The 24,058-nt window shown below is 42.3% G+C and overlaps 2 protein-coding genes across 4 annotated transcripts; one reads left to right on the top strand and one right to left on the bottom strand.

The window, feature by feature from the left end:
- The first annotated feature begins 2,792 nt into the window (after positions 1-2,792).
- rasd4 (rasd family member 4) lies at positions 2,793-5,028 on the top strand. The gene has a single exon (XM_049013633.1). It carries the CDS (start codon positions 3,300-3,302, stop codon positions 3,924-3,926), a length of 627 nt encoding a protein of 208 aa, XP_048869590.1. The 5' UTR covers positions 2,793-3,299; the 3' UTR covers positions 3,927-5,028.
- A 2,814-nt stretch (positions 5,029-7,842) lies between these two features.
- prpsap1 (phosphoribosyl pyrophosphate synthetase-associated protein 1) lies at positions 7,843-23,835 on the bottom strand. Of its 3 annotated transcripts, XM_049013625.1 has the most exons (12): positions 23,223-23,835; positions 22,741-22,848; positions 19,883-19,935; positions 19,635-19,701; positions 19,003-19,175; positions 17,950-18,065; positions 17,796-17,851; positions 17,331-17,476; positions 16,123-16,161; positions 13,114-13,184; positions 12,625-12,771; positions 7,843-9,744 (listed from the first exon to the last, which is right to left on the bottom strand). In XM_049013625.1, exons 2-12 carry the CDS (start codon positions 22,821-22,823, stop codon positions 9,586-9,588), a joined length of 1,110 nt encoding a protein of 369 aa, XP_048869582.1. In that variant the 5' UTR covers positions 22,824-22,848; positions 23,223-23,835; the 3' UTR covers positions 7,843-9,585. The 3 variants fall into 3 exon arrangements, with proteins under 3 accessions (XP_048869582.1, XP_048869580.1, XP_048869581.1); XM_049013623.1 differs by having other exon boundaries at positions 22,741-23,835; XM_049013624.1 differs by lacking the exon at positions 16,123-16,161 and having other exon boundaries at positions 22,741-23,835.
- Positions 23,836-24,058: the final 223 nt, after the last annotated feature.

Below are 24,058 nucleotides of genomic sequence, written 5' to 3'. Positions count from 1 at the left end.
TTAAAAGCTATTATTCCAGAAAGGTTTCAAAAGAGCTGTTAGGTTTTGAATGTGCTCGTTCCTGTAGAGCAAATGTAATCTAAATGAACCTTACCTCACAAGCCTTTTTATGACACAGAGACATAGGCTTCAGTTCGAGCCTGATGAGAAGCTGTCACTGTTAACAGGGGAAGACAGGTTGTGTGACCACATCAACATTGGACTCCTGTCTCTGGGAACTGGAAGATAAGGGTGTGCTCTCTGGAGAGAGACACGCTTGGAACAAACTTGAAAATTAAAAGCTATTTTTTCAGAAATGTTTCAAAAGAGCTGTTAGGCTTTGCCTCAGGATGTCCTCCTGCAAATACACTAACACACAGCTGCCTCCGGATGTCCTCCTGCAGACACACTGACACACAGCTGCCTCAAGATGTCCTCCTGCAAATACACTAACACACAGCTGCCTCAGGATGTCTTCTAAGCTGATGCACTAACATACAGCTGCCTCAGGATGTCTTCTAAGCTGATGCACTAACATACAGCTGCCTCAGGATGTCCTCCTGCAGACACACTGACACACAGCTGCCTCCGGATGTCCACCTGCAGACACACTGACACACAACTGCCTCCGGATGTCCTCCTGCAGACACACTGACACACACCTGCCTCCAGATGTCCTCCTGCAGATGCACTGACACACAGCTGCCTCCGGATGTCCTCCTGCAGACGCACTGACACACAGCTTCCTCCGGATGTCCTCCTGCAGACGCACTGACACACAGCTTCCTCCGGATGTCCTCCTGCAGACACACTGACACACAGCTGCCTCAGGATGTCCTCCTGCAGACACACTGACACACAGCTGCCTCAGGATGTCCTCCTGCAGACCACTACCACCAAATTTCATACGTAATTGAAGTAAAATGCATATGCAAAGTCACTTACATTTAAAAAAATGGTAAAAATAAAATGCAAACTGCAAACGAGAAGTACTGGTTCCAGAACAAGATCATAAAACTTCTTTAAGGGTTCGGTGGCATTTTGCGGACCACTGTGCATGTCCACAGGGGTGGAAGGAAGAAGGAAGGTACGGATTGTTCCTGCTCTGTCCCTTTGATATCTACTGTGACCATGTGTCAGCACTCCTCCTGAGGGGAGGGCTTTTTAGATCCGCTGGGGTTACTGACAAGCAGGCACTCCCCGAGTATCATTCAACGCACTGGAGGTGCTGTGATTCACCGTGTGGTCCCACCGCCACGACTCTGGGGTCCAGGAAACACTCAAGTGGAGGTTCCCAAGCCCAGAAGGGCCCAAAAGTGTCACCGTGGACTGCATAGTATGCAAAACCAACTACCCCCAACGGAGATGAATTTCATCGTCATTCTAATATCTGTTCATTGACCAGCTGAGCTCTGTACTGGCTTCTAAAAGCAAACACCGATAGCATCCAAGGGAATCAGCATGCTGGGAAGGGAGAGAAAATGTTGTTGAATAAGCCCCTAATACACATGTTGGTTACACACGTTAATTATTCCATGGATCACGCCTGGAGACGTGCTAGCTGCCTCCCCCTGAGCAACACAGACAGGCAACGGAGGTGCTTATCTCCCAAACTGGAGTCCCAGAACCACAGTCCTGCACGTCTCAGAGCTGCCTTTCAGTTGGTTGCTAAATAACACCTATAATCACTCTCCAGTTTCAGCAAATGTATTCAGGGCTCTTCAGTTCTGGTCCCAGAACTCAAGAAGGGTTTTATTCAATCCGGACTACAGTTCTGAGCACATCGGAACTGAACCCATTTAACACGCTGTCATAGTGCATAATGAGCTGCACATCATGCACCGCATTGCCATTCCAAGATCAGAGCTAAGCAGCCATGCATAAGCATGCAGGACGAAACGCAGCGTGAAAGAAGCTGCGACATTCAGAAGCTGGACGTTTCCACCCCCTGTACAGATTGTGCCTTTCATGGGAAGGTGCTGATCATCTCCCATGATTCACTTCATACCTCAGTGAATGTGAATGTAATTTAAGGCCAAAATGAAAACAAAAAATGGGAAAGAAAGTGAAAATTCTGAGAGTGAACACAATCGAAGGTGACTGTCCAAGCGTTGTACAGAGGCAAAACTACTGACATTGACACATGGCAAAAGGTAAGTGTGGGATTCAGTCACACTAAAGGTTGAGATGACACAAATATAATAGCATCAATTTATAAAAACTGGATAGAAAGAATTACATTTTATTTGTGCTAATTACATTATGTCCCACTGAATAAAATTATTTGACCTTCATTTGTCTTTCTTATATGCTCTGAACATGATGCTTAATGTTCTTGTTGGATCAATATCATCATTTTTAGCTTCTAATCCTAAAACCCCAATGTGTAGTTTTTTCATTTGATAAAAGCAAAAGCTTTTGTGAAACTCGAGGTTTTTTATTTATGAGGCTGGTGTTGAGTAAGCGATGCCTTCTGTTCCAGCAACAGCTTCTCAGACATCTAACAGCTTTCCACCTCAAAGCCAGATTTTCCTCTTAAAGACAGAGACAAACCCCATGCCTGTATTTTTAATTCACTGCCCATGTTTTTATTCTCTTTAAAATACCAGCATGAACAAAATGTACACATTCTCACCTGCTTACGAAGTGTTTCTTACGGCTGATCTAGAGCTGAGGTTAATTCCAAAATAACACTGACACAAAAATATTAACAACCTGATGAATCCATATAGTTATTCATAAGCTCCTGGAAAATACTTTTCTGTTTCTTTTTGTCTTTTCAGTGTGACATTCATTATCTGGCTTCCTGGAGAAGAAGCTGCTGTATTATTTATGTGCAATTTAACAGGATGCAAAATGCACAGATTCAGTGTTTCACTCACAGCTTTTCATGTGAGCGAATAGAATGTTTTTACTCCCTACTCTGAATGATTCCATTTCTAATCTGCATGAAGCCGTTTGATTGGCTTTCAAGCCACATTATAATATGCAGCAAAATGTTGATTGGCTGGAACCTGCAGAGGGCATGGAGCCTGAGCTGTTGAAAATACAGATAAAAAGGAGCTTGAAAGCTGAAAGACACAGAGGCATCTGCTAGCCACTGTTAGCGTTTGGACAGACTCTGCCACTTTAGGTTCACTTCTGTAAGTACGCTTTGGTATTTAATATCAAACCTGTAACAAAGGGTATTTCAGAAGTAAAGGCATTTAGCTGGAATCAAGACTGTAATTTAAAAACCTCAAAGTTGCATAAAAGAACAGGAAGTCCAAGAGAAGAGCAAGAGGCCCAAGGAAGACAGGATTTCACAGAGGAAGAGGATCATGTCTCTGGAAGTGAAGGAGAAGATGCACGTGCGGCTGGTCTTCCTGGGAGCTGCCGGGGTGGGCAAGACGGCGCTGATCCGCCGCTTTCTGCAGGACACCTTTGAGACCAAGTACAGGCGCACAGTGGAGGAGCTGCACAGCAAGGAGTACGAGATCAGCGGCGTCAAAGTGACCATCGAGATCATGGACACCAGCGGGAGCTACTCCTTCCCGGCCATGCGGAAGCTGTCCATCCAGAACAGCGATGCCTTCGCCCTGGTCTACGCCATCAACGATCCCGAGTCACTAGAAGCTGTGAAGAGCCTGCGGGACGAGATCATGGAGGTGAAGGAGGACAAGTTCACGCCCATCATGGTGGTCGGCAACAAGTCCGACTTAGATGGTGAGCGGCAGGTGAGCAGTGAGGACGTGCTCTCCACACTGGAGATGGACTGGAACAACTGCTTGCTGGAGGCCTCGGCCAAGGAGAACAGCAATGTGATGGAGGTTTTCCGGGAGCTGCTGCAGCAGGCCAACCTGCCAAGCCGACTGAGCCCCGCCCTGCGACGCCGCCGCGAGACCTTCCCCAAAGACAGCAGCCTCCGGCCACCCATGAACAAGACCAACAGCTGCACGGTCTCCTGAACACCAAGGGGCAGCTGGAGGGGGATGGCCGGCTGAACTGAGCTGGGGTGTGTGAGTGAGAGAGAAAGAAATAGAGAGAGACAGGACGAGATCGAGTCCAACACTGAAGCATCTTAATTCCTTAGCCCCACCCCCTAATTCACCTTAGCTTTCCAGCGGACCTCACTGAAAAGGACAGTTGCTGTCAATAATGAATTTCATCATGAAAGCTGTACAGTCCCCTCGTGTGGGAAATATCATTTCTGATTTAAGTTGATTGGTAATGAGAATGTAATGCGAAATCATGGAACAGAACCGTACCATCGTCCCATACTTTCACTGTAACGGTTCTGAGCTTCTGGTGTCCCGCGTGTAAATCAGCACCCGGCGTTTCAGTGAATGTGCGTTACGTGTCGCAACGCCTCCAAGTTTTTCCACTTGCGATAAGACTTCAGCTTGTAGCAGAGTGTAAATGTATATTTGCAAAACACACATACGCTGAAATCTTGGCTTACTTTCTATTTAGTTTTAATTTGGGGATTTGTAATTGGATGGAGAAAGTCTTCGAGAAGCTGTTCGTACTTTACTTTTTAATGTAATTAACTGTATTATTTTCTTACTTGCCAGTCTTTTTGCTGTAGTAAATCGATGGCACAAACTGATTTAAAGCTTCAATGCGATGGGTTTTGCACTTTTATTTCCAAAAGATCATTTAAGTACCGTTTTATAAAATGTTGAACAGATTTTTTTTATTTCTTTTTTTAATAAATATGAAAGATGTTTAAATGTTTGATTTTAAATGGAATGTAGGTATATAGCTAAATAAATATGGAAAAATACTAAACAAGAGAAAGCGCCTGGATACTTAGTCGTGCTTTTTCATCCAAAGGATCCCATTTCACCCAACAAACTATTCCCTGGAAATGCGCTTTATAACGTCGTTACATTAGTTAATAGGAAAGTCATATCTAAGGTACTGACCTTACAATGCTGCCAGTAACGTGGCAGTCAGTGGGAAAGCATGCAGTGGGAGAGAAAGGCTTGCAAAGGATGATTCTTTTCCGAAGAAGGTTGTCGCCATCATTTAATCATTTCTTACAGCCAGATGTCACTGCGCGCAAAAGCACGGACAAGCCACGGACTAGACTTACTGCACAAGTTAGCTTAATTAAATAATCAATCACAAAGTGATTAATCTGAATGGAAAATATATTTTTTTTAATGTTTAATTACTTACCAGACTGAACACGTTTCGGTCTCTTTGTGTTTGGAACTTAGAACATGACTTTCCTGCTGTTATAGGAAGTAGGCGTTTGATTTACGCCTTGTTTGACATAAAATAGTCTAACATGACTATTTTACTATTTTATTTCATGAATCAAGTCAGACGCTCTGTTTTCGTTTCTGCGTTAATATAGCGCGAGCTTACAATTAAAGTTAGTAAAACTATAGAAAATTAAAGATGGTTTTGTAATGTTAACAATAAATGGTAAACGATGTAGAATACATTTTCACTGTAATGATAGCTTGACATAATACGAGCATCATCAGGTGGGATCCACTGTTACAACACAGAAGTTTAGCCGCGTATTTGTACATATATGGACAAATATCGCCTTCTGGTGGCCAATATTAAGTAACTTAAAACTGGAATTTGACTATGGAGTCGAACGATTGACGAAAACCGACAGTAATCGACTTCAAAAACACAATAAGATGGAATAGCATTTCCCATACATGATACAAGTGAGCGATATTTGCAGCGTAACTAATGCCGCGGATTTGTGAGACTTGACACAATCCACCCTCCGCTTGGTAACATAAGACACAAGACAGGATAACAAGCTGGATGAGGTCCGTCCGTCATGGGGCACGAACACAGAAATCCACAATTGAGAGCTGACATTTTACCTGCATCCCAGTCTGTGAAATGCGAGGGGAAGCTGGATTGCCCATAAATGTGCTCATATTAACAGGGGAAAGCATGCAAACTCCACACTAAGTGGGATACAAACCCCGAAGCCGTGAGGTAACACTGCTACCCACTGAGCCACCGTGCCTCACTAACATAGTGACACTAAGCTTAATCCTAGTTTGCACAGGGCGCTTTTATATAGTGACTTTGCTGCTCTGAATGTTTTTCCAGATGCCCTTTCACTGCACCTCAAAGCAGATACTAATTTCTCAGTGTGCTACAAGGAGCTAAAGATCTCACCAGGAGGAAGCAGATTTTAAAAGAATAAACAGTCTGCAAAACAAAACAAAACACTGGGCGTATAAGAGAAATAAAATGCAGTCTCAACAAGAAAATCTTGGCATGTGATTCAGTTTCGTTAAAGATAAATGATAAAGCACAAAGAAAAAATGAATGCAGTTTCCTCCGTTTCCAGCAGATTGCAAAATAAGCAGCTGCATAGTCATGGTATGTATGCATGCAGTTTAAATGAGCCGTTTGTGTGTTCTACGTATATATTATAATTACTAGTATATTTACATCAGAAGTCCCAAGACAAATCAGTCAATCCTGTGATCCTTCAGGACTGGAGACCTGGGTCATTAGGAAATGACTTTGGTTTTTGTTTTTTGTAAAATCCTGAATTACCTAATTTTTTCAGTAAGGTTGAAATACGGAAAATGAACATGTCACCAGTACTATTGTTTCTGATGAGCCACGCCTGTTGCTTGTTGCCCCTCCGTAGTATTTGTATTCAAATCCCTGTTTGTCTCACCATCCCAGTCCGGTCATTATTGGTGCTCCTCCCGTCTGCCTGTGCCCTTCCCAGTACCAGTCTTCCCATTCTGACCCGTTTGTTTTCCAGCCCTGTTTCAGTTTTTTCCAGGTTATGTTTTAATAACCCCCTCCCCACTGTTAATGCTATTCTATACCCCCTCAGCACACTCTCAGCACACTGGACTAACGCACCTCTGAATCCTTACACGTGTATCGTGCAAAAATGTTCACTAAAATCACACGCTAAAATAAGCATGTCCTTGGGAAAACAGGGTTAGGTGAACCTGACTCTAAAAGTCAGTAACTTACGGCAAACGAAATAAATGAATAGAAACAGTGACACCAGTGGCCAATGGTGTAATTATATGCATTTTATATAAAGAATAATAATAATACATTAATTAATTATATCATAAACATCGGGGCGGCATGGTGGTGCAGTGGTTAGCACTGTCGCCTCACACCTCTGGGACCCAGGTTCGAGTCTCCGCATGTTCTCCCCATGTCGTCGCGGGGTTTCCTCCAGGTACTCCAGTTTCCCCCCACAGTCCAAAAACATGCTGAGGCTAATTGGAGTCGCTAAATTGCCCATAGGAGTGCATGTGTGAGTGACTGGTGCGTGAGTGTGCCCTGCGATGGGCTGGCCCCCCGTCCTGGGTTGTTCCCTGCCTCGTGCCCATTGCCTCCGGGATAAGCTCTGGACCCCCCACGACCCAGTAGTATAAGCGGTTTGGAAAATGGATGGATCGTAAACATCTCTTATTGGTCTTATGAGTTGCACGACAATTTCCTAGTAACCACTTCAACCAATCGTATCAATTTCGATAACTCATAGATTACCGAGGGTCGGGAGTAGTGATGGCCAAGACGACACATCATCATGGACCTTTTGTTGTGTTTTTTGGCCTCACCAGATGGGGCTCTTGGTTTACTTTGAACCTTCTTTTGAGCAGAGAGCACCACCTAGTGGGCCAGAAAATAGAGCAAGTGGTTCATGAAGTGCCGTTTTGGCCATCATTAGTCGGGTGCAGTGAATCACAGCCGCCATATGGCTGGTCAATGGACTGCAGTTTGTGTAAGAGCACTGAAGGCAACAGTCTACAAAAAGCAAATGTAAGTGCGTACAAAAACATTGCTGTTTTAGGAGATGTCAGATATTGCGATGTGTGGATGCACAAACAGTTCAATAAAACAGGAACTCCACAATGCTGTATTAGATTTATTTCAGTGCCATAAAAATATGACAACGGAAATCATCTCAATGTTTGACAAACGTGCATTTGGATGACCTTAAGTTTAAAAGCTAGTGTAGTTAAAAAAAAACCTATATATACCCCGTTATTCTGCCCATTACACAAGAGAACAGATTAGCGATTTCTCTCCTGCATAACATCAAGAACAAGTGCCCGCATTCATAAAACAAACCTGTATGTGGAATTTACATATTGAACTCTGAATGCAAGTCACAGCCATAGAAGGAAGATCATTAACGTTGGCGCATTTTATGTACTGGGGAAGGAACTTATCAGACAAAAGTAAACATTGTTCTATTCAATAACAGTCAGAGGCACCAAGGTCACAAATTATAGCGCTGCAATTTCAGGCCCCTCTTACTGTTGATAACAGACACCAGCAACAAACCGGCATGAATCAAAACTTCCAAAAGAGTATTATGACCTTATCACAATCCTCTCTCATAAAGGCTGACAATGAAGATCCCTTCAGTTGTAAACTTAATCATTAAAAAAAAAAAAACTTCACAGGACAAGGACAGAAAAATGTGAACAGCAGCCTGACATGAAGTCCATTAGAAGCTTGCAGTGAACGTTATGTACACACACATTTCAAGTAGTTCCAAACAGACTTCAAATAAGAGTGAGAAGGACCAAGTTTACAAAAACTTTTGCTAGAGTTTTAATCCCAATCACGACATAAACATAGCTGAAGACATTTTTACTTTTGTTCAAAAGCATTTTATCCATCACAGCATGGCTGCAGTAAACACTAAAGTGTGCAAGGTTACAGTGTGGGTAAAATGGGTTTTTTTTTTCCCTTTGAACAAAAACAGTTGTTCTTGATCACTGAAAACTCCACTGAAGAAGCATCTTTAAAAATGTGGTTTTCATAGTTGGGCTGGCAAACCAGCAAAAGCCCATTAAATAAGGGCAAGAAATAATCAAGTACTGTCACAGTGAAAAGGGAGGCCTTCGAAATTCAGACAACAGGACAATGTACTGTACAGACTGACCCTGCAGACATAAATCCTTTAAGTGGAGCTCTGTTCTGTTGTGGTTTAACTACAGAACATTAGTGGTAAAATCTGGGCATGCAGATAGAGGGGCTAGAGGCTTTATATTGCATATTATGGTTAATTTTTACTAAATGAGACCTGCTGAATATAAGAAAATATACTTTGTACCCAAAGAGAGAGGAATGGAATGTACTTGTATACTAAAGATGACAAAGTTTTTCTGGACGAAGCCCACAGCTTGTCCTGTACTAATGATTACCGAGACTGAATGCATCAGTACCAAAGTGAATTGACACAACACAAGGCTTTGTACTTTTACAATTCAGAGCTGAGCATCTCAAATTTGTCCTATAAATGTCATGCATTTTAAACTGCGACCTCCTCCCAAGTGAATGTACAGATGGGGGAGAGAAGACTGCAAGGAGGGCTTTCTGTCAAATACTGATGTGGAGCATTAAAGTATGCAAATGCAGAGACTCCATCTAAGGGGCGAAATGCACCCGAGTCATATTACAAAGTGAAACCGCACGTCCGTAAAGGCAGCTCAGACAGGTCAAACAGAAGGGACACACGCTTATTATTAAACTGCAACAACGTTTGCAGGCCCTCCTTCACCAGGACCCCCTGCTTAAATTTATTTTTGTTTTTATTGATTTCTACTTGGGTGGGGGGTCCCTCATCAGGGCTCAGCTGGCCCCTTAGTCATCCACGGTGATGTTCCGGAAGAGGTAAGCCATGGACTCTCCGTTGTGGATGCGACGGATGGCCTCTGCCAGGATCATGCTGACGTCCACAGTCTTGATCTTAGGGCACTGCAGTTTCTGCACTTCATGTGGGACAGTGTTGGTCACGACCACCTGGGAAACACCAGGGATGCCACGATTAGACAAGTTCATTCAAACAACACACACGCAGTTACACAATGAGCCATTTGGAAGTCTAGAACGTTAAGTGACGGCTTGCCCATCTATACACCCAAGTGCTACAGTGCAAATTGCTGGTATTCCAGTTTTACACAGATGAACTTTTCATTTTCTAGAGGGGGAAAAAAAAATTGTGAAAACCATTTATTTGATTAAGCCTTAAACTGTGAAGCAGTTGGCAGAGCGGCGAACAAATGAATTCAGAACCTTAAGAAAAGGCCCTTTAAATCTTACACTGCATTTATGGAAGCAAAATATCCAGCTACACAACCAAATGTAAAGTGCAAAGAAACTCAATGATAGGATGACAGAAAATGAATTGTATTCTTGGGCTTAGCATTGAAAAACTATCCCCACTTTATATTTTCTTGTTTTCCCTTTTGTCTAAGGTGCACAGACACAACACCACTGTCTGATGAAAACCACGTATGGCCGCTTTTTGGCGTAAGAAAATGGCACAAAAATACAAGACTAGCATCACACCTCCCTTGACTGATACCATTTTTCCAAATGAGTAGACAACTTGTGAACAGAGAGAGAATACAATTAAACGTCTGCAAAAATTCAGATGAACTTTAGTAAGAGAGAGAAATTAAATTTCTTAAACTTGGCAGATCGATCCATCGGTACAATAACCCTCCCCCCCACCAAATCAGAAAATTTTATTGACAAAAAACTCCCTCCCCCATCCTGATCAGGATGTTTTACCATTGGTACCCTGTACTACATCATGTACTACATCATTCACGTTCCATTGTTTTTGATTCCACTTGTTTCTCCTTCTGCTCCAAAAATATCTGAAATGGCCCACTTAGGGGGCCCCTTACCCATGACAGCCTGGGGCCCCTTACCCATGACAGCCTGGGGCCCCCAGGGAAGTTAGTCTGTCCCTTGATTACGACATTTTACCGTAGATGGAATACATCCATTCTCTGTCCACTGATAGTGTCTGAAATCTAATTATCCAATAAAGATGTTTTATGAAGTCATCTACTTAACTAGTACTTATCTTGGTTATTTGTATTCACGAGGGTCATTTGTATCGATTACTTTACATTGCTAATGTTAACTTAATGTTGATAGCTAGCTATCTAGCTATCAACATTAAGAAACATTGCTGTTAATTGTGAATATGAAGCAAGTTAAGTTCGTATCCTGTCAACACTCAGAAAGTGCATAATTTTCACACTCCTGAAATGTAATTTGGAGATGCCTTTTTCATTGGACAGGAACAGTGAAGTTTACAGGATGCCTGCAGAATTCCTGATGGGAAATTTAAGTCTTAAGACATTTTTAATGCCAATTCAAGCCAATTGTAAGACCAAACTGTAAGCGGAAATATGCTTTACCAGAATCAATGCCCATACATTTACACTAGTGACCCACTGTTCATAGAAGTTTATATAAAAAATGGTCTAATACTTGATGCATGAATAATAAATCAAACTTGACTGTACGATGATCAAGGCCTGGGCATCTCAATTATGAGAAATTCTCCTGCCAAGAAACTTCACTCAAAATAGAGGAACAACGGACTTAGATTAAGACATCCAATGTCCCCTTGTCTAACACTGAGTATATAAAATGACAGATTTAATAGACTCGAGTAATTAAAAATAATACTCACGTTAACTGTAACAAACATTAGCAAAACTAAGGGGTATACTAAGAAGCGACATTAACATTCAACACCCATTCAACATTCCTTTATTTGTCACACACGGTGTAAGTGGCCAGGAAGATGACAAAGGTGCTGCCATATTTTAGAATAACATCCATGCTCATTTATAATTACACCAATCATAGAGCAAAGGGTAGAATAAATGGACTAAGAACTATACAGGCGCTCCTCTACTTACGAACTTTCAGACATACAAAGAGAACCAAGTCCAAACTGTGTTCATTGGGCTCCCGTTTTCTGTCCGCAACATCATTTTTTTTTCTGCGCGCCAATTCCGCCTAGTACGACTTCCGGCCGCTATTCCCGCCACGCAGCAGCGTAGCGTGCGTACTCCCAGCATCCTAGGTCTTTGTACTTCCATATACCCTTAAAATGATGCTGAATAACGCCTTACGAACATTTCAAGTTACGAACGGTCGTTCGGAACGTAACTCGTTCGTAAGTAGAGAAGCGTCTGTATAACTAAATGAGATATGTCCATGTCCAAATGTGATTTCAGCAATGGACAATGGAGAACAATGCACACCACTTGATATTAAGGTTACGTATTTACTTACATCTGTATTAATAATTACACTGTGTCCATCCATCACCACTGCCGACAAGCGAGTGACAGGCATTGAACGTGAAGTGCATGGGCAAACAGTCTAATAAAGGTCTGATTAAAAACTGACAGAATAACCCTTAAAAGTCATTCACACTTAAATGAAATATTTTTCAGCAAACTAAAATACAGCAGTCCTCTCTTATCCAAGGAGGATATGTTCCAAGACCCTCAGCGAACGCCCAAAACCACGGATAGTACCGAACCCTATATACACACACTGCTTTTTTCCTATACATACCTACGGTAAAGTTTATTTTATAAATTAGGGACAATAAGTGATTAAGAACACTACAAATTTTAATAATGTGGTTTCTAAAAATCTTGTATTGCACTCACCTTTCTGGTTTTTTAAGTAAAGTTTTGTATTTTTAAAAAACAAGGGTAACGTATACAGCATGGATGCATTGAACTTAAATTTAGGACTTGAGACATTTCGAGGCCTTAATTGGTTCAAATCGAATTTAAGATAAAGACTTAATGCCCCACAGACACCCTGGTTTAACAATTTCAGCAACACGAGGCTCACCTCATCAATAGCAGATTCCTCTATCAGTCGGGGGGCATCAGCAGACAGCAGGCCATGAGTGGCCATGATGTAGATCTTGTAAGCACCCCTCTCCTTCAGGATCTCAGCCGCCGCTACAAAGTCTTCGACATCGTCTATGATGTCATCCTACCAGTCACAAAGTGAGCACGTTTTAGGCTTCAGAACCTGATTGCCTTCTTTAGCTACTGCTCCGTTTCATCCGCAAGCTACCAAAGACATATTAAGATAGATCACATTTGGCTGCAATTTCACATTTACAATTTCGCATGTAGACTTCTCATTCATTCATTCGTTCGTTCATTCATTCATTCCCCACTAAAATGATTAAAGCCAGTGCAACCTCAGCCTAACCTCTATCAGCAGGTTGGAGAAGATGAGTTTATCGAGTCAAGCTGCATGAAACCACTGTTCACGTGAAAAAACTGGGCAACATTCCAGGTAAGTAAAACAAAGAGCAGGCGTTCTTACGACTATGATGGCAATCCTCCCGCCTACATCGCCTACGACCGTGATCGGTGGTTTTTCCTTAGCCATCATTACTGCAATGCAAAAAACAATAAGTTATTTCAGTTTCGAGCATTAGGGGTGCACACAAAAGGGAACAGAAGACACACAAAACTCTTGATCCAAGTAGATTGGGTAAGATGGACTGAAGCAGGCTTGGGAGCAACAATGCGGAAGTGTACGAAACCAATTTATTTGCTTCTCCTCTAAGCAATAGCATTACTGATGCCTTGGGCCAATAACTCAGCCCTTCAACACAAGGGAAAGTTGTTGGAATGTTGAGACAACATTGCCTGCATGCTGTCAGGTCCCACATGTAATGGAATGACAAACGGTTTTACTGAGAATAAGTCAATGAGAAATGGGGGGGGGGGGGGGAAATCAATGCCAACTCTGCTTAGAAAGCATTCCTTCCAAAAAAATGAATAATCATTAAAAATTGTGCTTCCTTCAAGCAATTTTATAGACATCAACCAGATTCAGATGAGATAATAAAACTGGAGAGGGTAGCTAAAGAAATGGAGTCGCTCCCCATTTTACCCAAACTACAGCTTTGAAGAAAAACCCTCATTGCAGCACAAGCCATGCAAAAGAACAGAAATGAAATCCTCAGACTTACTGCTGGCCCAGCATGAGCAGTCACACTGTATATTTAAAAACTCAGGTTATACAAAAACGATCTTAATCTGATTCAGATCCGTTTAAAAATGGCCAGATGGCCAAACTTCCATTCCATTTCTGGAAATACTGATCATGCAGGGGGTTTTTAAATATACAAGGATCGCACCTTGCATAATCAAATCAAAGACAGTAGATCCAGCGTAAAAAACCAGCACAGAGAAAATCAGCCTTGCCAACATTCCAAGCCGGGCCTCCGTAGTTCCAAGTTCTGCTGTGTAGTTACCGTCCTCCACCAAAGGAGAACACAGACCGAGGACTGATAACGTTGTTAGGCTACTGAACTACGGACGCCCACTAGGCTGGAGGCCAGAGAGCCAGCATCACAGCTCAACTTCAAGCAATGTACAACAATTCAGTTTTACATTATAAAAGGGATCATTGTATCAGTTAGAACAGCCATTACCTCATACCCTTGAACCTGTATATTTTTAAATCAATTTCGGACTAGTGTATAATATTTTTATAGAAGATCACATTCTTTCTACACTGTTTTCTCTCGTACTTAGAGACGAACACAACTACACTTAAGTACAGAGGGAGAGTACGACAAACATTGCCGATTTTGCGTTTTCAAAGTTACAGAAATGATACAAGCGCAACTCAGAACGACACACGAAAAGCCAGACATTTTTAACCACTAATCTTTTCTTTGAATGGGGGGGGGGGATTACCAGTTAGTACTTGCTATTTGGTACAAAGGGTATGTTTCAAGTTTTCCTAGCAATTGGCTGTCATTCCTGTTGCCATGGGGATAACGATCTTAAACCACTGGAGACAGACTCGCGGTGCTAAGCCATTCAATGAAAACGCAAGATTAAAAAAAAAATAGATTTAATATCTTCTGCAGCTTCTAAGAGGGCTCAGCAAGATCTGTCTGTATACAACACCAAGAGGTTTAACAGTGGCAGCATATACCTCTTCTGGATGCATATTAACAGTGCACTCAATACGCCCAGACAGTCACTGCTATGCGCCCATTGCTCAAATGGCATCGGCCAGGACGTGCCGGATTTATGAACAAAAGGAGCGCATGCATGTCATACAAGGTCGTGCAGCAGTATCTACATATCCAACCAATACGCATCTCCAAAAACAATTTGAAGGCATTGCCGATTGACGTCAACTACACCAGAACAAGGCTAGAATGTTACAAATGACACAAAGATTTTTGAATATCAACTAAAAAGTCTTCATACTCATCTTCTGACTTCCCTATTAGGGTAACAAACTTGCATCAAGAAAAGGAGATTGAAAGGATCAACTAAATCTGAGAATCCATCGGCAAGAGAAGAAAACTACCAATATAACGTGTTATCAGTTTGGATTTAATTTCCCCACTCAGTAACTGGAGAATGGAAGACAGTTATACACGTTCGTCACACTTAAAACCTGGGGGAAAGCAATACAATGACAATAACTCTGAAAAAGAAACCGCTTAACCAGAATATCAATAAGCTAGTGACCCTGCATTGGAGGCTTTAACAGAGTAATGACAGCCAGCTGCTGGAAACTGGGCAAAAACCCAACGGCAAGGTGAGGCACAGCATCAATAAGCAAGTCAATCTCGCGACCAAATGAATATACAGATAGAAATTAGCAGTGGTTCCATATCAGACAACCAAAGTACACCCTAAAAAGGTTTTATAACTGAGGGCTTTCAATCCTGTGCACCATGAACACTTTCCGTAATATTTTAACTAAGCAATTCTCCTCAACGAGAGGAAGATGCATGGATAGAAGGAAATGTAAGATTAGTTACCAATTAATTATAATTATCCCTATTGATGCAGCAGATTCTGGTAATTCAGGATGTGGTCAAATACATTTGTTCTAAAATGGATTTACTTGAACGTGCAACAGTATGTGTAGCAAGAAAAAAAAAAGCAAATTAGATGCAAATATTTTACATAATATGCAAGATTAAGGTGAAATGATGGCAAAAACATCCAAGTTGCATGGCTGGACGCACTGGGCTTTTTCAGCAGAGCAATCTCCAATTCATCCATCAGTGTAAAGAAGGTACCCGAAGCAGCTGTACGGGTCCCACCACAAAACAACGGCGGACATATCTGGCAATCTTCTCCCCAGCAATGTGTCATTCTCACAAAGATGTCAGCCGTCAAGCAAGATCTGCAGCTTACCCCCTGGGGTCCAGACCCCAACCATAAGGTTCAATATCTCAGTGCGCATTGATGAGATGGAAAGCCCTCAACCACAAGTCTACATGCAAGGGTCATGGAACCATCAGAGTTTGCTGCTGTGATCAAAAGTATAATGGAATTACGGTCATACTTGGGAGCTCAATGCCTGGAAACGGAGCTTGGTGCTTCCCTATTGCCAACAAACAAATGGCACATTAACAGATATTCACAGAACAGACGACATGACACATATATAGAACCTGAAAATCCCTCTGGGTTCTCTCAGTTAAAGGCCACTATTTTAATTAAAAACCTGTATTTACTGCAAAAAGTTCATTAAAAGATTATGTTTTGAGATAAAAGTTTGCTTAGAAACAGTGAAAGGAACCAAGTTTAGCACTATATCCTTACTCAATGAAGGGCCCCCCCGTCCATCTCTGCTTTACAGTGCGAACAGCAGCAGGAGGCGGTGCGTTTAGCCATACCTCAGTGGCAGAACATTGAGCGAGCTTTAATAAGGCCTCTGCATTCACAGAAGATGAATTCTTAGCTTAACCGTCAGCATGAAAACGCAAAGCCCAGATAATACAAGGCACACACTGGCCCATTAGGCAATGAGAGGGGGACCCAAAGGTTCTATTTTTTGTTTGGCTGAGCCCCCCCAGAGGAGTTTTTAAGTTCTGTTATAAAACAATGAGACAACAGCACTGTTTTTGGTCCACCTGCAAAACTGTAGAAAAGTAGTGACACAATCACCACACCTCCGAGTAACACGCACTACGTGCGACATATAAACACGTACGTTTTTGTAAAAATCCTTATGTCAACTGCTTTGATTTCCTTTGATCACAGCAGTTTTTTTAAGAAGGAAATTGAAATTCCATTCTTCGTGTTCTCTACAAAATGGTACTCGATGTAGGTCACATTAATTTCAGTGCAGCTTCTTACTTAATATAGCCTGCTTATTACAGTTAGAGCTATGAAGCCCTTGCCTTTTGAGAATTAACTGAAAAAATACCACATCTTCCTTGAGAGATCCTTCAGTCGCTACGAACTGCAGTTTGTACTGGTCATCCAGTGGAAAAATTAACTAATAATGGGTAGAAATTCCAGTGCTAACAGCTTACATGTACTGTTCCGTTAAGTGTGTTTTTTATTACACTTAAGTGATGAGGGTGGCAGTCAAATCATTAGTTAAACGTTAATGTTGAAAACCAGGCCATAATGGAACTCTGCAGTTTAACCAGAGGAAATTCCTGAGTGGAAGTCTCCAGAGGGAGAACGAGCACTGGAGCGGCCACTAGCAGCCCAGGGTGTACCTAAGGGACACTGGGACAGGATATAAGATGGACTCCTTACATGGCAGCTCCAGCCCTGGATGCCCTGTCGTGTTGCGGACAGAGGGCGGGGAATGCCGGCCGTCAGCCATGTCTGACTCTGAGCACTGGGCCTCCCCGTGCATCACAGCCAAACCGAGTCGCAATCTCTCTGCATAGGACTGGGCCCTGAGCAGAAGGAAGGAAGGGGGGGGGGAGACCAGGTGTTAGCCAATAAGCCAGCTATGAAGAGGAACTACTGACCAGTAAAAGTCTTACACACAAGGGCGTAACTTCGGATTACACATTGGGGGGGATTGAGGTTCTCACCCATTCATCATGACAATTTGATTATCGGAGGGGGGGGGTTGCATTGGCCGGTTGCTTACACTACTGCAAATTCTGCTATGTAAGGCACAAAACAAGCAGCCACGCCCACTCTCCCATTACAGAATCACAAACACAGAAACGAAGCCGTCTAATGCAAAAAGCCAAGCAGAGTTATTACCTCTTAGCAGCCGATGGGGACTTGGCAACTATAATGGCGTTTCGGTAATCTGGAATCTGCAAGAAAGATGCCCGGATGATTCTTCCTGCATGCATGTGCAGAGTGACAAAAGCAGGAGAGCAGTAAGTAAAGCCAAATGACTGCTGTGCTGTACCTCCTCCTGGATGTACTGCAGCAGGAAAGGGGAGGCTCGTAGATTATCCACCGGAAAACTAAAGAATCCCTGGATCTCCTTCTGGTGCAAATCCATTGTGATGATATGAGTTAAACCTGCAAGGGAGGGGGGGCAGACAGATCATTGGCTTGGCAGAAGGGGTAGGTGCTGATACACAGAATGAAGCGAAACAACATCCTGTCACCCTCACATGGGACTTAGCAGGCAGCTATAAGCTAGACGTCGAATTAGCATTAAAGGCTGGCTAACAGGCGATGCTTCTTCATCACCATGACTCATTCGGGAGAAATGTTTATCAAAGCACCATTACATACCGTCAGGCACTATTATTTACAGGCAACAGTTTAATGATCAATACTATATCTCACACACAAACAATATGTGAACTGAACAGCACAATCACAAGTGGCTGTGTAATCATCTCAGGAACTGCACCAATTTCCTGGCAGTGAGGCTGTATTAGACAGAAGTGGGCAACTGCCTATGACATTTCCTGTCGGGGTCATCATAAATGAAGCCATTCAAAAACAGACAACAAAAATACCTTTTGCAATATTTACAGGGAAGGTTGTGCACAAATAAAAGCCTGATACCAGATAAATTAAAATATAGTTAATAAAAATTAGAACGTATGTCCACTACAACAGAAATGCAGAATTACAGAGCACAAACACCAGCGGACCATTTTTTTATTTTTTTTTTTTGGGGGGGGGGGGGGGGGGGGCACTGCATTACATGACACATACTGACCTGATTTGCACCCGAAATAGAGCCAAATTTTTTTTTTACTCTAACCCATTAAACACTGAATGGCACTATGCATGACAGAAGAAAAAACAAGAAAGTTTTTTGTTTATCTAGATCAGCCAGTTTGTAAAGATCAGAACTGCATTTTTAAACAGACGTTTCTTTACTTCGTGTGTTATTGTAATCCATGCAAACACTGGTAGTACGACTGAAAATAGAAAATGACAAAGACGTCTGACATGCTTTATGTCTTACAGGTTAAATAAAGAGTATAAGGCATCCTACCTGCTTTGGCTAGCATTGAGGCCAACAGCTTGCAAACTATAGAGCCCCTCTTCCTCATTTTACACTGCTTACTATACGGGAAATAGGGAATGACCCCAATAATATTCTTTGCACAGGAGGTCTTGAGGGCGTAGGCCATTACCAGAAGCTCCATAATAGCAGTGTTAACATCCCTAAATTGTGGGGGAGAAAGCAGGGATTATTACTTGTACTAGTAACCACAGTAAAATCAATTTGGCAAAAGTTAGCTGCAGAATCAGACTCAAAATCTAGCTCTGGCTGTCGTCTGTTAACCTGACAGCAGACAAGTCACAACTCAACAACAATTCTTACAATCCAGCTTTGCGTTCTGTCCTAGAAATGTTATCATCATTAAAAATCTCCATTGTTTACTACATTCTTGCCTTTGCCAAAAGGCACGGAGTCATAGACTAAGTTTTCAGCTCAAGCCGAACAGTTTACACAGGCACAGTGAAGAGAATTTTCTTCCCTAGAAAACAGTGTGAAATGCGACTTTTGCTTATTGCCTCACTTCCTTTCCCTTCTAAGACACAGTAAACATCTGAAGGGAGAATTCTGACTTCATCAAGTGTGTACAGGCTTAGGAAATTTGAAGGGTGTGATCCTCTCACCTGGGGATGGTCTGGATGATGAAGATATCTTGTCCACGAACAGATTCTTTCACATCTACTCTGGTTTCTAAATTTTAACGGGAGGGGGAGTCAATGAAAGGCCGGGTGTTGTAAAGCACAGCCAATGCAAAATTCCACATCCCTTCAGTAACTGTCAGATAACTGCTGGAACTTCATAACAAAAAATGAAAAATCATTCGAATGAAATACAGCCAACTGCAGTCTAGGCGAGCAGCAAGTCACCTTACCTCTGTTGGATTCCTGATAGACAACAGACTTCCCCAATTCTACACCAAGACGCCTGTCAAGAGATGGAAAATGAATATATTCAAAGTTGTGGAAGGCAGAAGAGCAACATACCCTAATCCTCCATCAATCGAGACACCAATATGCATTGTTCAGTATTAGAAGTATACTCGACACGAGGGGTTTTCTGTAATTTTGCCCTTGGAAAATAAGGAGACAGAGTTCACTTCAACAACATTCCCTGCCTCCCATATAGCATCACTCATAATTTATCACTCCAGCACTACCCGCTATGCACATCAGACAACCTCAAAATATGCATCAGGAAAAAAAATTATGTACAAAAGCTTTGGGCTGGCTAACTGGAGAAAATCTTGCCATAGCGAAAAAGAAACTTCAACATGACTGACAGCCTAGCAGCAAAGAGCAACTGAAGCTCTATTTACCAGACATGTTTTTGAAGGAAAACATAGGGGGAAACGGTAACGGGCTCGATAATCTGGTTAGACCGAAGTTAAGAACTAAAAATGCCACGAGCGCATTCCTTCAACAACACACCCTTCAGTAAACAAACAGTCATACGGCACAGGAGGTAAACAAGCACACAAACGGTTACCGAGAGAAACGTACTGATTTACACTACCCAAGTTCTGAACTACACGATACCCTGAGCTACTAATCCATTCATTGTGCACTGACAAAAAACAAAGGATTAAAGCCAGGATATGCTTACGGAGCACTTTCCTTTCAGACAAACCAAACTACTCCCCTGAGCTGAAGACAATTACCATACAAACATCTTACAGCAGCAGTCAACTGAATGAGGTCAAGCAAGTTCACTTTTTAAATATAGACCTGACTGCATCACGGGAATAAAATATATCAACCGTGAGAATGATTAAGGGCTTAAACTACGCAGGGCATGGATGAGCATTAACACTTCCAAAGGATAGACCTGCGTAATCCTACTGCAGACCAAAAACCATCACGCAACATCTCAACACTTGGTAGGAAAGCTCCCACACAAACTCAATATTCACATACAAACCCCAAGTACGGCACTGAGACCTCACACAAAGAACTGTTGTAATCGCACGGGCAAATGATACAAGGTCTCTGATTAATAGCAATATCTGCTAAAGCCACTAAATTGCTAGATATGCGTGTTCCTCTGAATATCGAAGTCTTTAACCAATGAATTGTTTTCGTTTTATTATGCACTTATTGCAAAAAAAAAACCATAGGGATGAAAAACTACCATAGGACACGCAAACCCAAAAGGCCATTCCTGACCATGAGAAATGTCGATGCTCTTCATGTATCAGCAGAACACATCTGCACTGAGCAGAGCATAACACCATTTATAATTTATCGTTTATTAACTGCCTGAGACATAATAAAATGTTAACTGCCCACCACGATCATAGATATTTCACAAATTTCCGAGGATCGTATTACTCAGACTTAAGGCAGTCAGTTGAAATAATGCCATGTTAAAAGATTGCGATTCGATACCTTCCTCAATATTCAGTGAAATGAAGATATCTATTTAGTAATAAGTTTCTTATTTCAAACTGAAATTTAATGGACATTATACCATTCACCTAATTTACTTGTTGCATTATTTTTCAGACTGTCAAGCAATCTCAAACCATTAAGAATGTTTTGCTAAACTTTTTCCATAATATTTTAGAAATGCAAAAGATGAATAGTGAAATAATCTAAACAATAAAAAGTAATTTAGGTCCATAGACTGCCGCTGGATTACATGTATAGTAGAAAAATCCATAAAGACTCAAATTTAAAACAAGATGAAATACATACAGTCCTGTATAAACTACGTGCCTTGGAAGAATTTACATCTTCACACTGTTGCGTGTGGTTATTTAAAGAAGCTCAGGAAATGTCCCTTAAGCCCGTGATGCATCAGAAGAAACCCAATACATTATCAAAACATTCCATGGCTGAAAAGCATCCTTTCATAAACCCCTCAGCTCCAGACAGGTATTTAGGAACTTGGCATTTCTGTAATGCCAACCCTGTCAAAAAAAGAAGGGATCGGTAAAGGGCGCAGATGTATTTAAAACCAGATACGACGAATAGCCTAATCAATCTTTCAGACAACGCGCAGGCAAACAGCCTACGTATAGAACAGGGAATGGGGAAAAGGAAGCATCGCATTAATTTTTACACAAGTGCCATTTATTATGCAGTTAAAGGAAACACTCTAATGTGTAGCTCTGCACTGCATGAATATCAACTCTTAAAAATCTGTTATTAATTAATGCTAGATTTCCAATGAGCCTGCGTATTTCCAGGGTCACATAACACTGAGTTCTGCTATGACAGGTGAGGGACGAAGGGCTTTGGGGAATACCGATGCTTTCACGAAGATGCCAAAATAAAACCGTGCTCAATATATCCCCTGATTAATTACATTTCAACACTGTCCGTGGAAAATAAACACAAGATTAAACACGGAATGCGAGTTGGAAGGAATGGCCACAACTTGAAATCGTGATTTATTTATGCAGCAAACACAGTTCGCAGGTCAAAATCCACATATGCGGATCATCCCCGTAGAAGTGAAATAATCGGAATACAAATAAAAGGGCGATTAACATTTTAAGATGTATATTCACGGTATTTGGCAGACGCCTTTAGCCAGAGCGACTTAAGTGCTTAGAAGTCTCATGATTGGAAAAACATTTTTAAAAAAGCAAACTAGAACTCCGTGAAACGTGCTGTTTGGACCAATACCGAGGCCTAACTTTCACTCAATAATTCATCTTGTTTTCCGCGTAGCAGCCACGCGCGAGCCATTTTGCAATATTAAGCTGACTGGAACCGAAATACTCACTCGGTGATTTTCTTGGCCAGCTCCGTGCAGGCCGTCGTCGAGTTGGCCGAAAAGACAGGGTAGCCGCTTTTCGCCACGTTCATCCTGGAGCTGTGACCATACGACAGCCTCGGAGTTTGGGAATGAGAGAAAACAGACTTATGAGGCCCCGCACGCCTCCTGTGCATGTCTGCCACCGACACGCCGGGCTACTCGCTCTCCCCTCCCTTACGGCTAGAGATGCAACAAAACACCGCCGCTTCTGCTAGTGAATGGGGCAGCAGATGCTTTGATCGCCTTCCGGCAAAGTCCGACAGTCCAAAAAACAGACAGTGAGTCAATGTCGCGGTTATAATCTGACAAAGGCCGGCGCTCAGGCGGACATTATCATACAAAAGTGAAGGTAGTTAGCAGACAAGCCCAACGTCGTTAGTCGGCGACATAACAGCCACAAAAACACTGGGCGTCGGTAGCAAACCGTGCTTCACAGCGACTTGACTTACTGTGGTGGTTCCTTCTCTTTATTATTCTCGCCAAACGGTCAAGGCTAATATGTAGTTAGCTACCAGGCTCACTTCTAGACAGCTACAGTAAAATATTCGCCGATTAGCGATTCTGAAGAAATACTTAGGGTTAGAATACTGCGCTAGCGAGCTCTGCCTACTGCTTTCCACTTATAGCAGAGCAACAAGGTTGCATTTGTAAGCGTCAGCTATATACGGATAATTTATCGAAAAAAACTACCGAACCCTTACTAAACACTGGATGCAAACGTAAAAATTAACCGCAGCCGATCGGCCACTTGGCTAAACCACCAAGCTATCTGGAAGATTAGCAACCTGGATGGCTAACGCCGGCTAACTGGTCAACTGTCGTTACGTGGGGCTCTACGTAGCTGGTAGAAAAAGAGCTCGATATTTACATTCTGCAATAACTTTCAGTTATTTCGTGAAACGACAGCTTTTTTATACCAGCCTAGCTAAACAGCCAAAGTCATACAAAACGGTGGAGGAGGGGCAAAAAAACAACCAAGTTAATGAATCAAGTACGAATTGAAGCTCGGCGCGCTCTCCATACTCTCGCGTTCTTGAAAACTTTGTTGCAATGCGGTTGCTGTAACACCACCGTCGGCTTTTTTCATTGGATAACCCCTCCCTTGACTGGCAGTACAATGTAACGAATGGGCGCAAAGAATCCGAGCGTAGGGCGGAGCCCCAACGCGCACTGCAACCACTCAGGTGTCGTAAGTGCGGAAACAAAAAGGTCACGATTTATAAGCAATGAGCGGCTTTCGTTTTCGTATTTTGGTGGGAGTTCTGCCGAGTTCCTCGTGTTTATC

The sequence above is a fragment of the Brienomyrus brachyistius genome, chromosome 5, assembly GCF_023856365.1.
Source record: "Brienomyrus brachyistius isolate T26 chromosome 5, BBRACH_0.4, whole genome shotgun sequence".
In the NCBI taxonomy this organism is placed as follows: domain Eukaryota; kingdom Metazoa; phylum Chordata; class Actinopteri; order Osteoglossiformes; family Mormyridae; genus Brienomyrus; species Brienomyrus brachyistius.
This window is presented reverse-complemented; position numbering and strand designations above follow the sequence as displayed.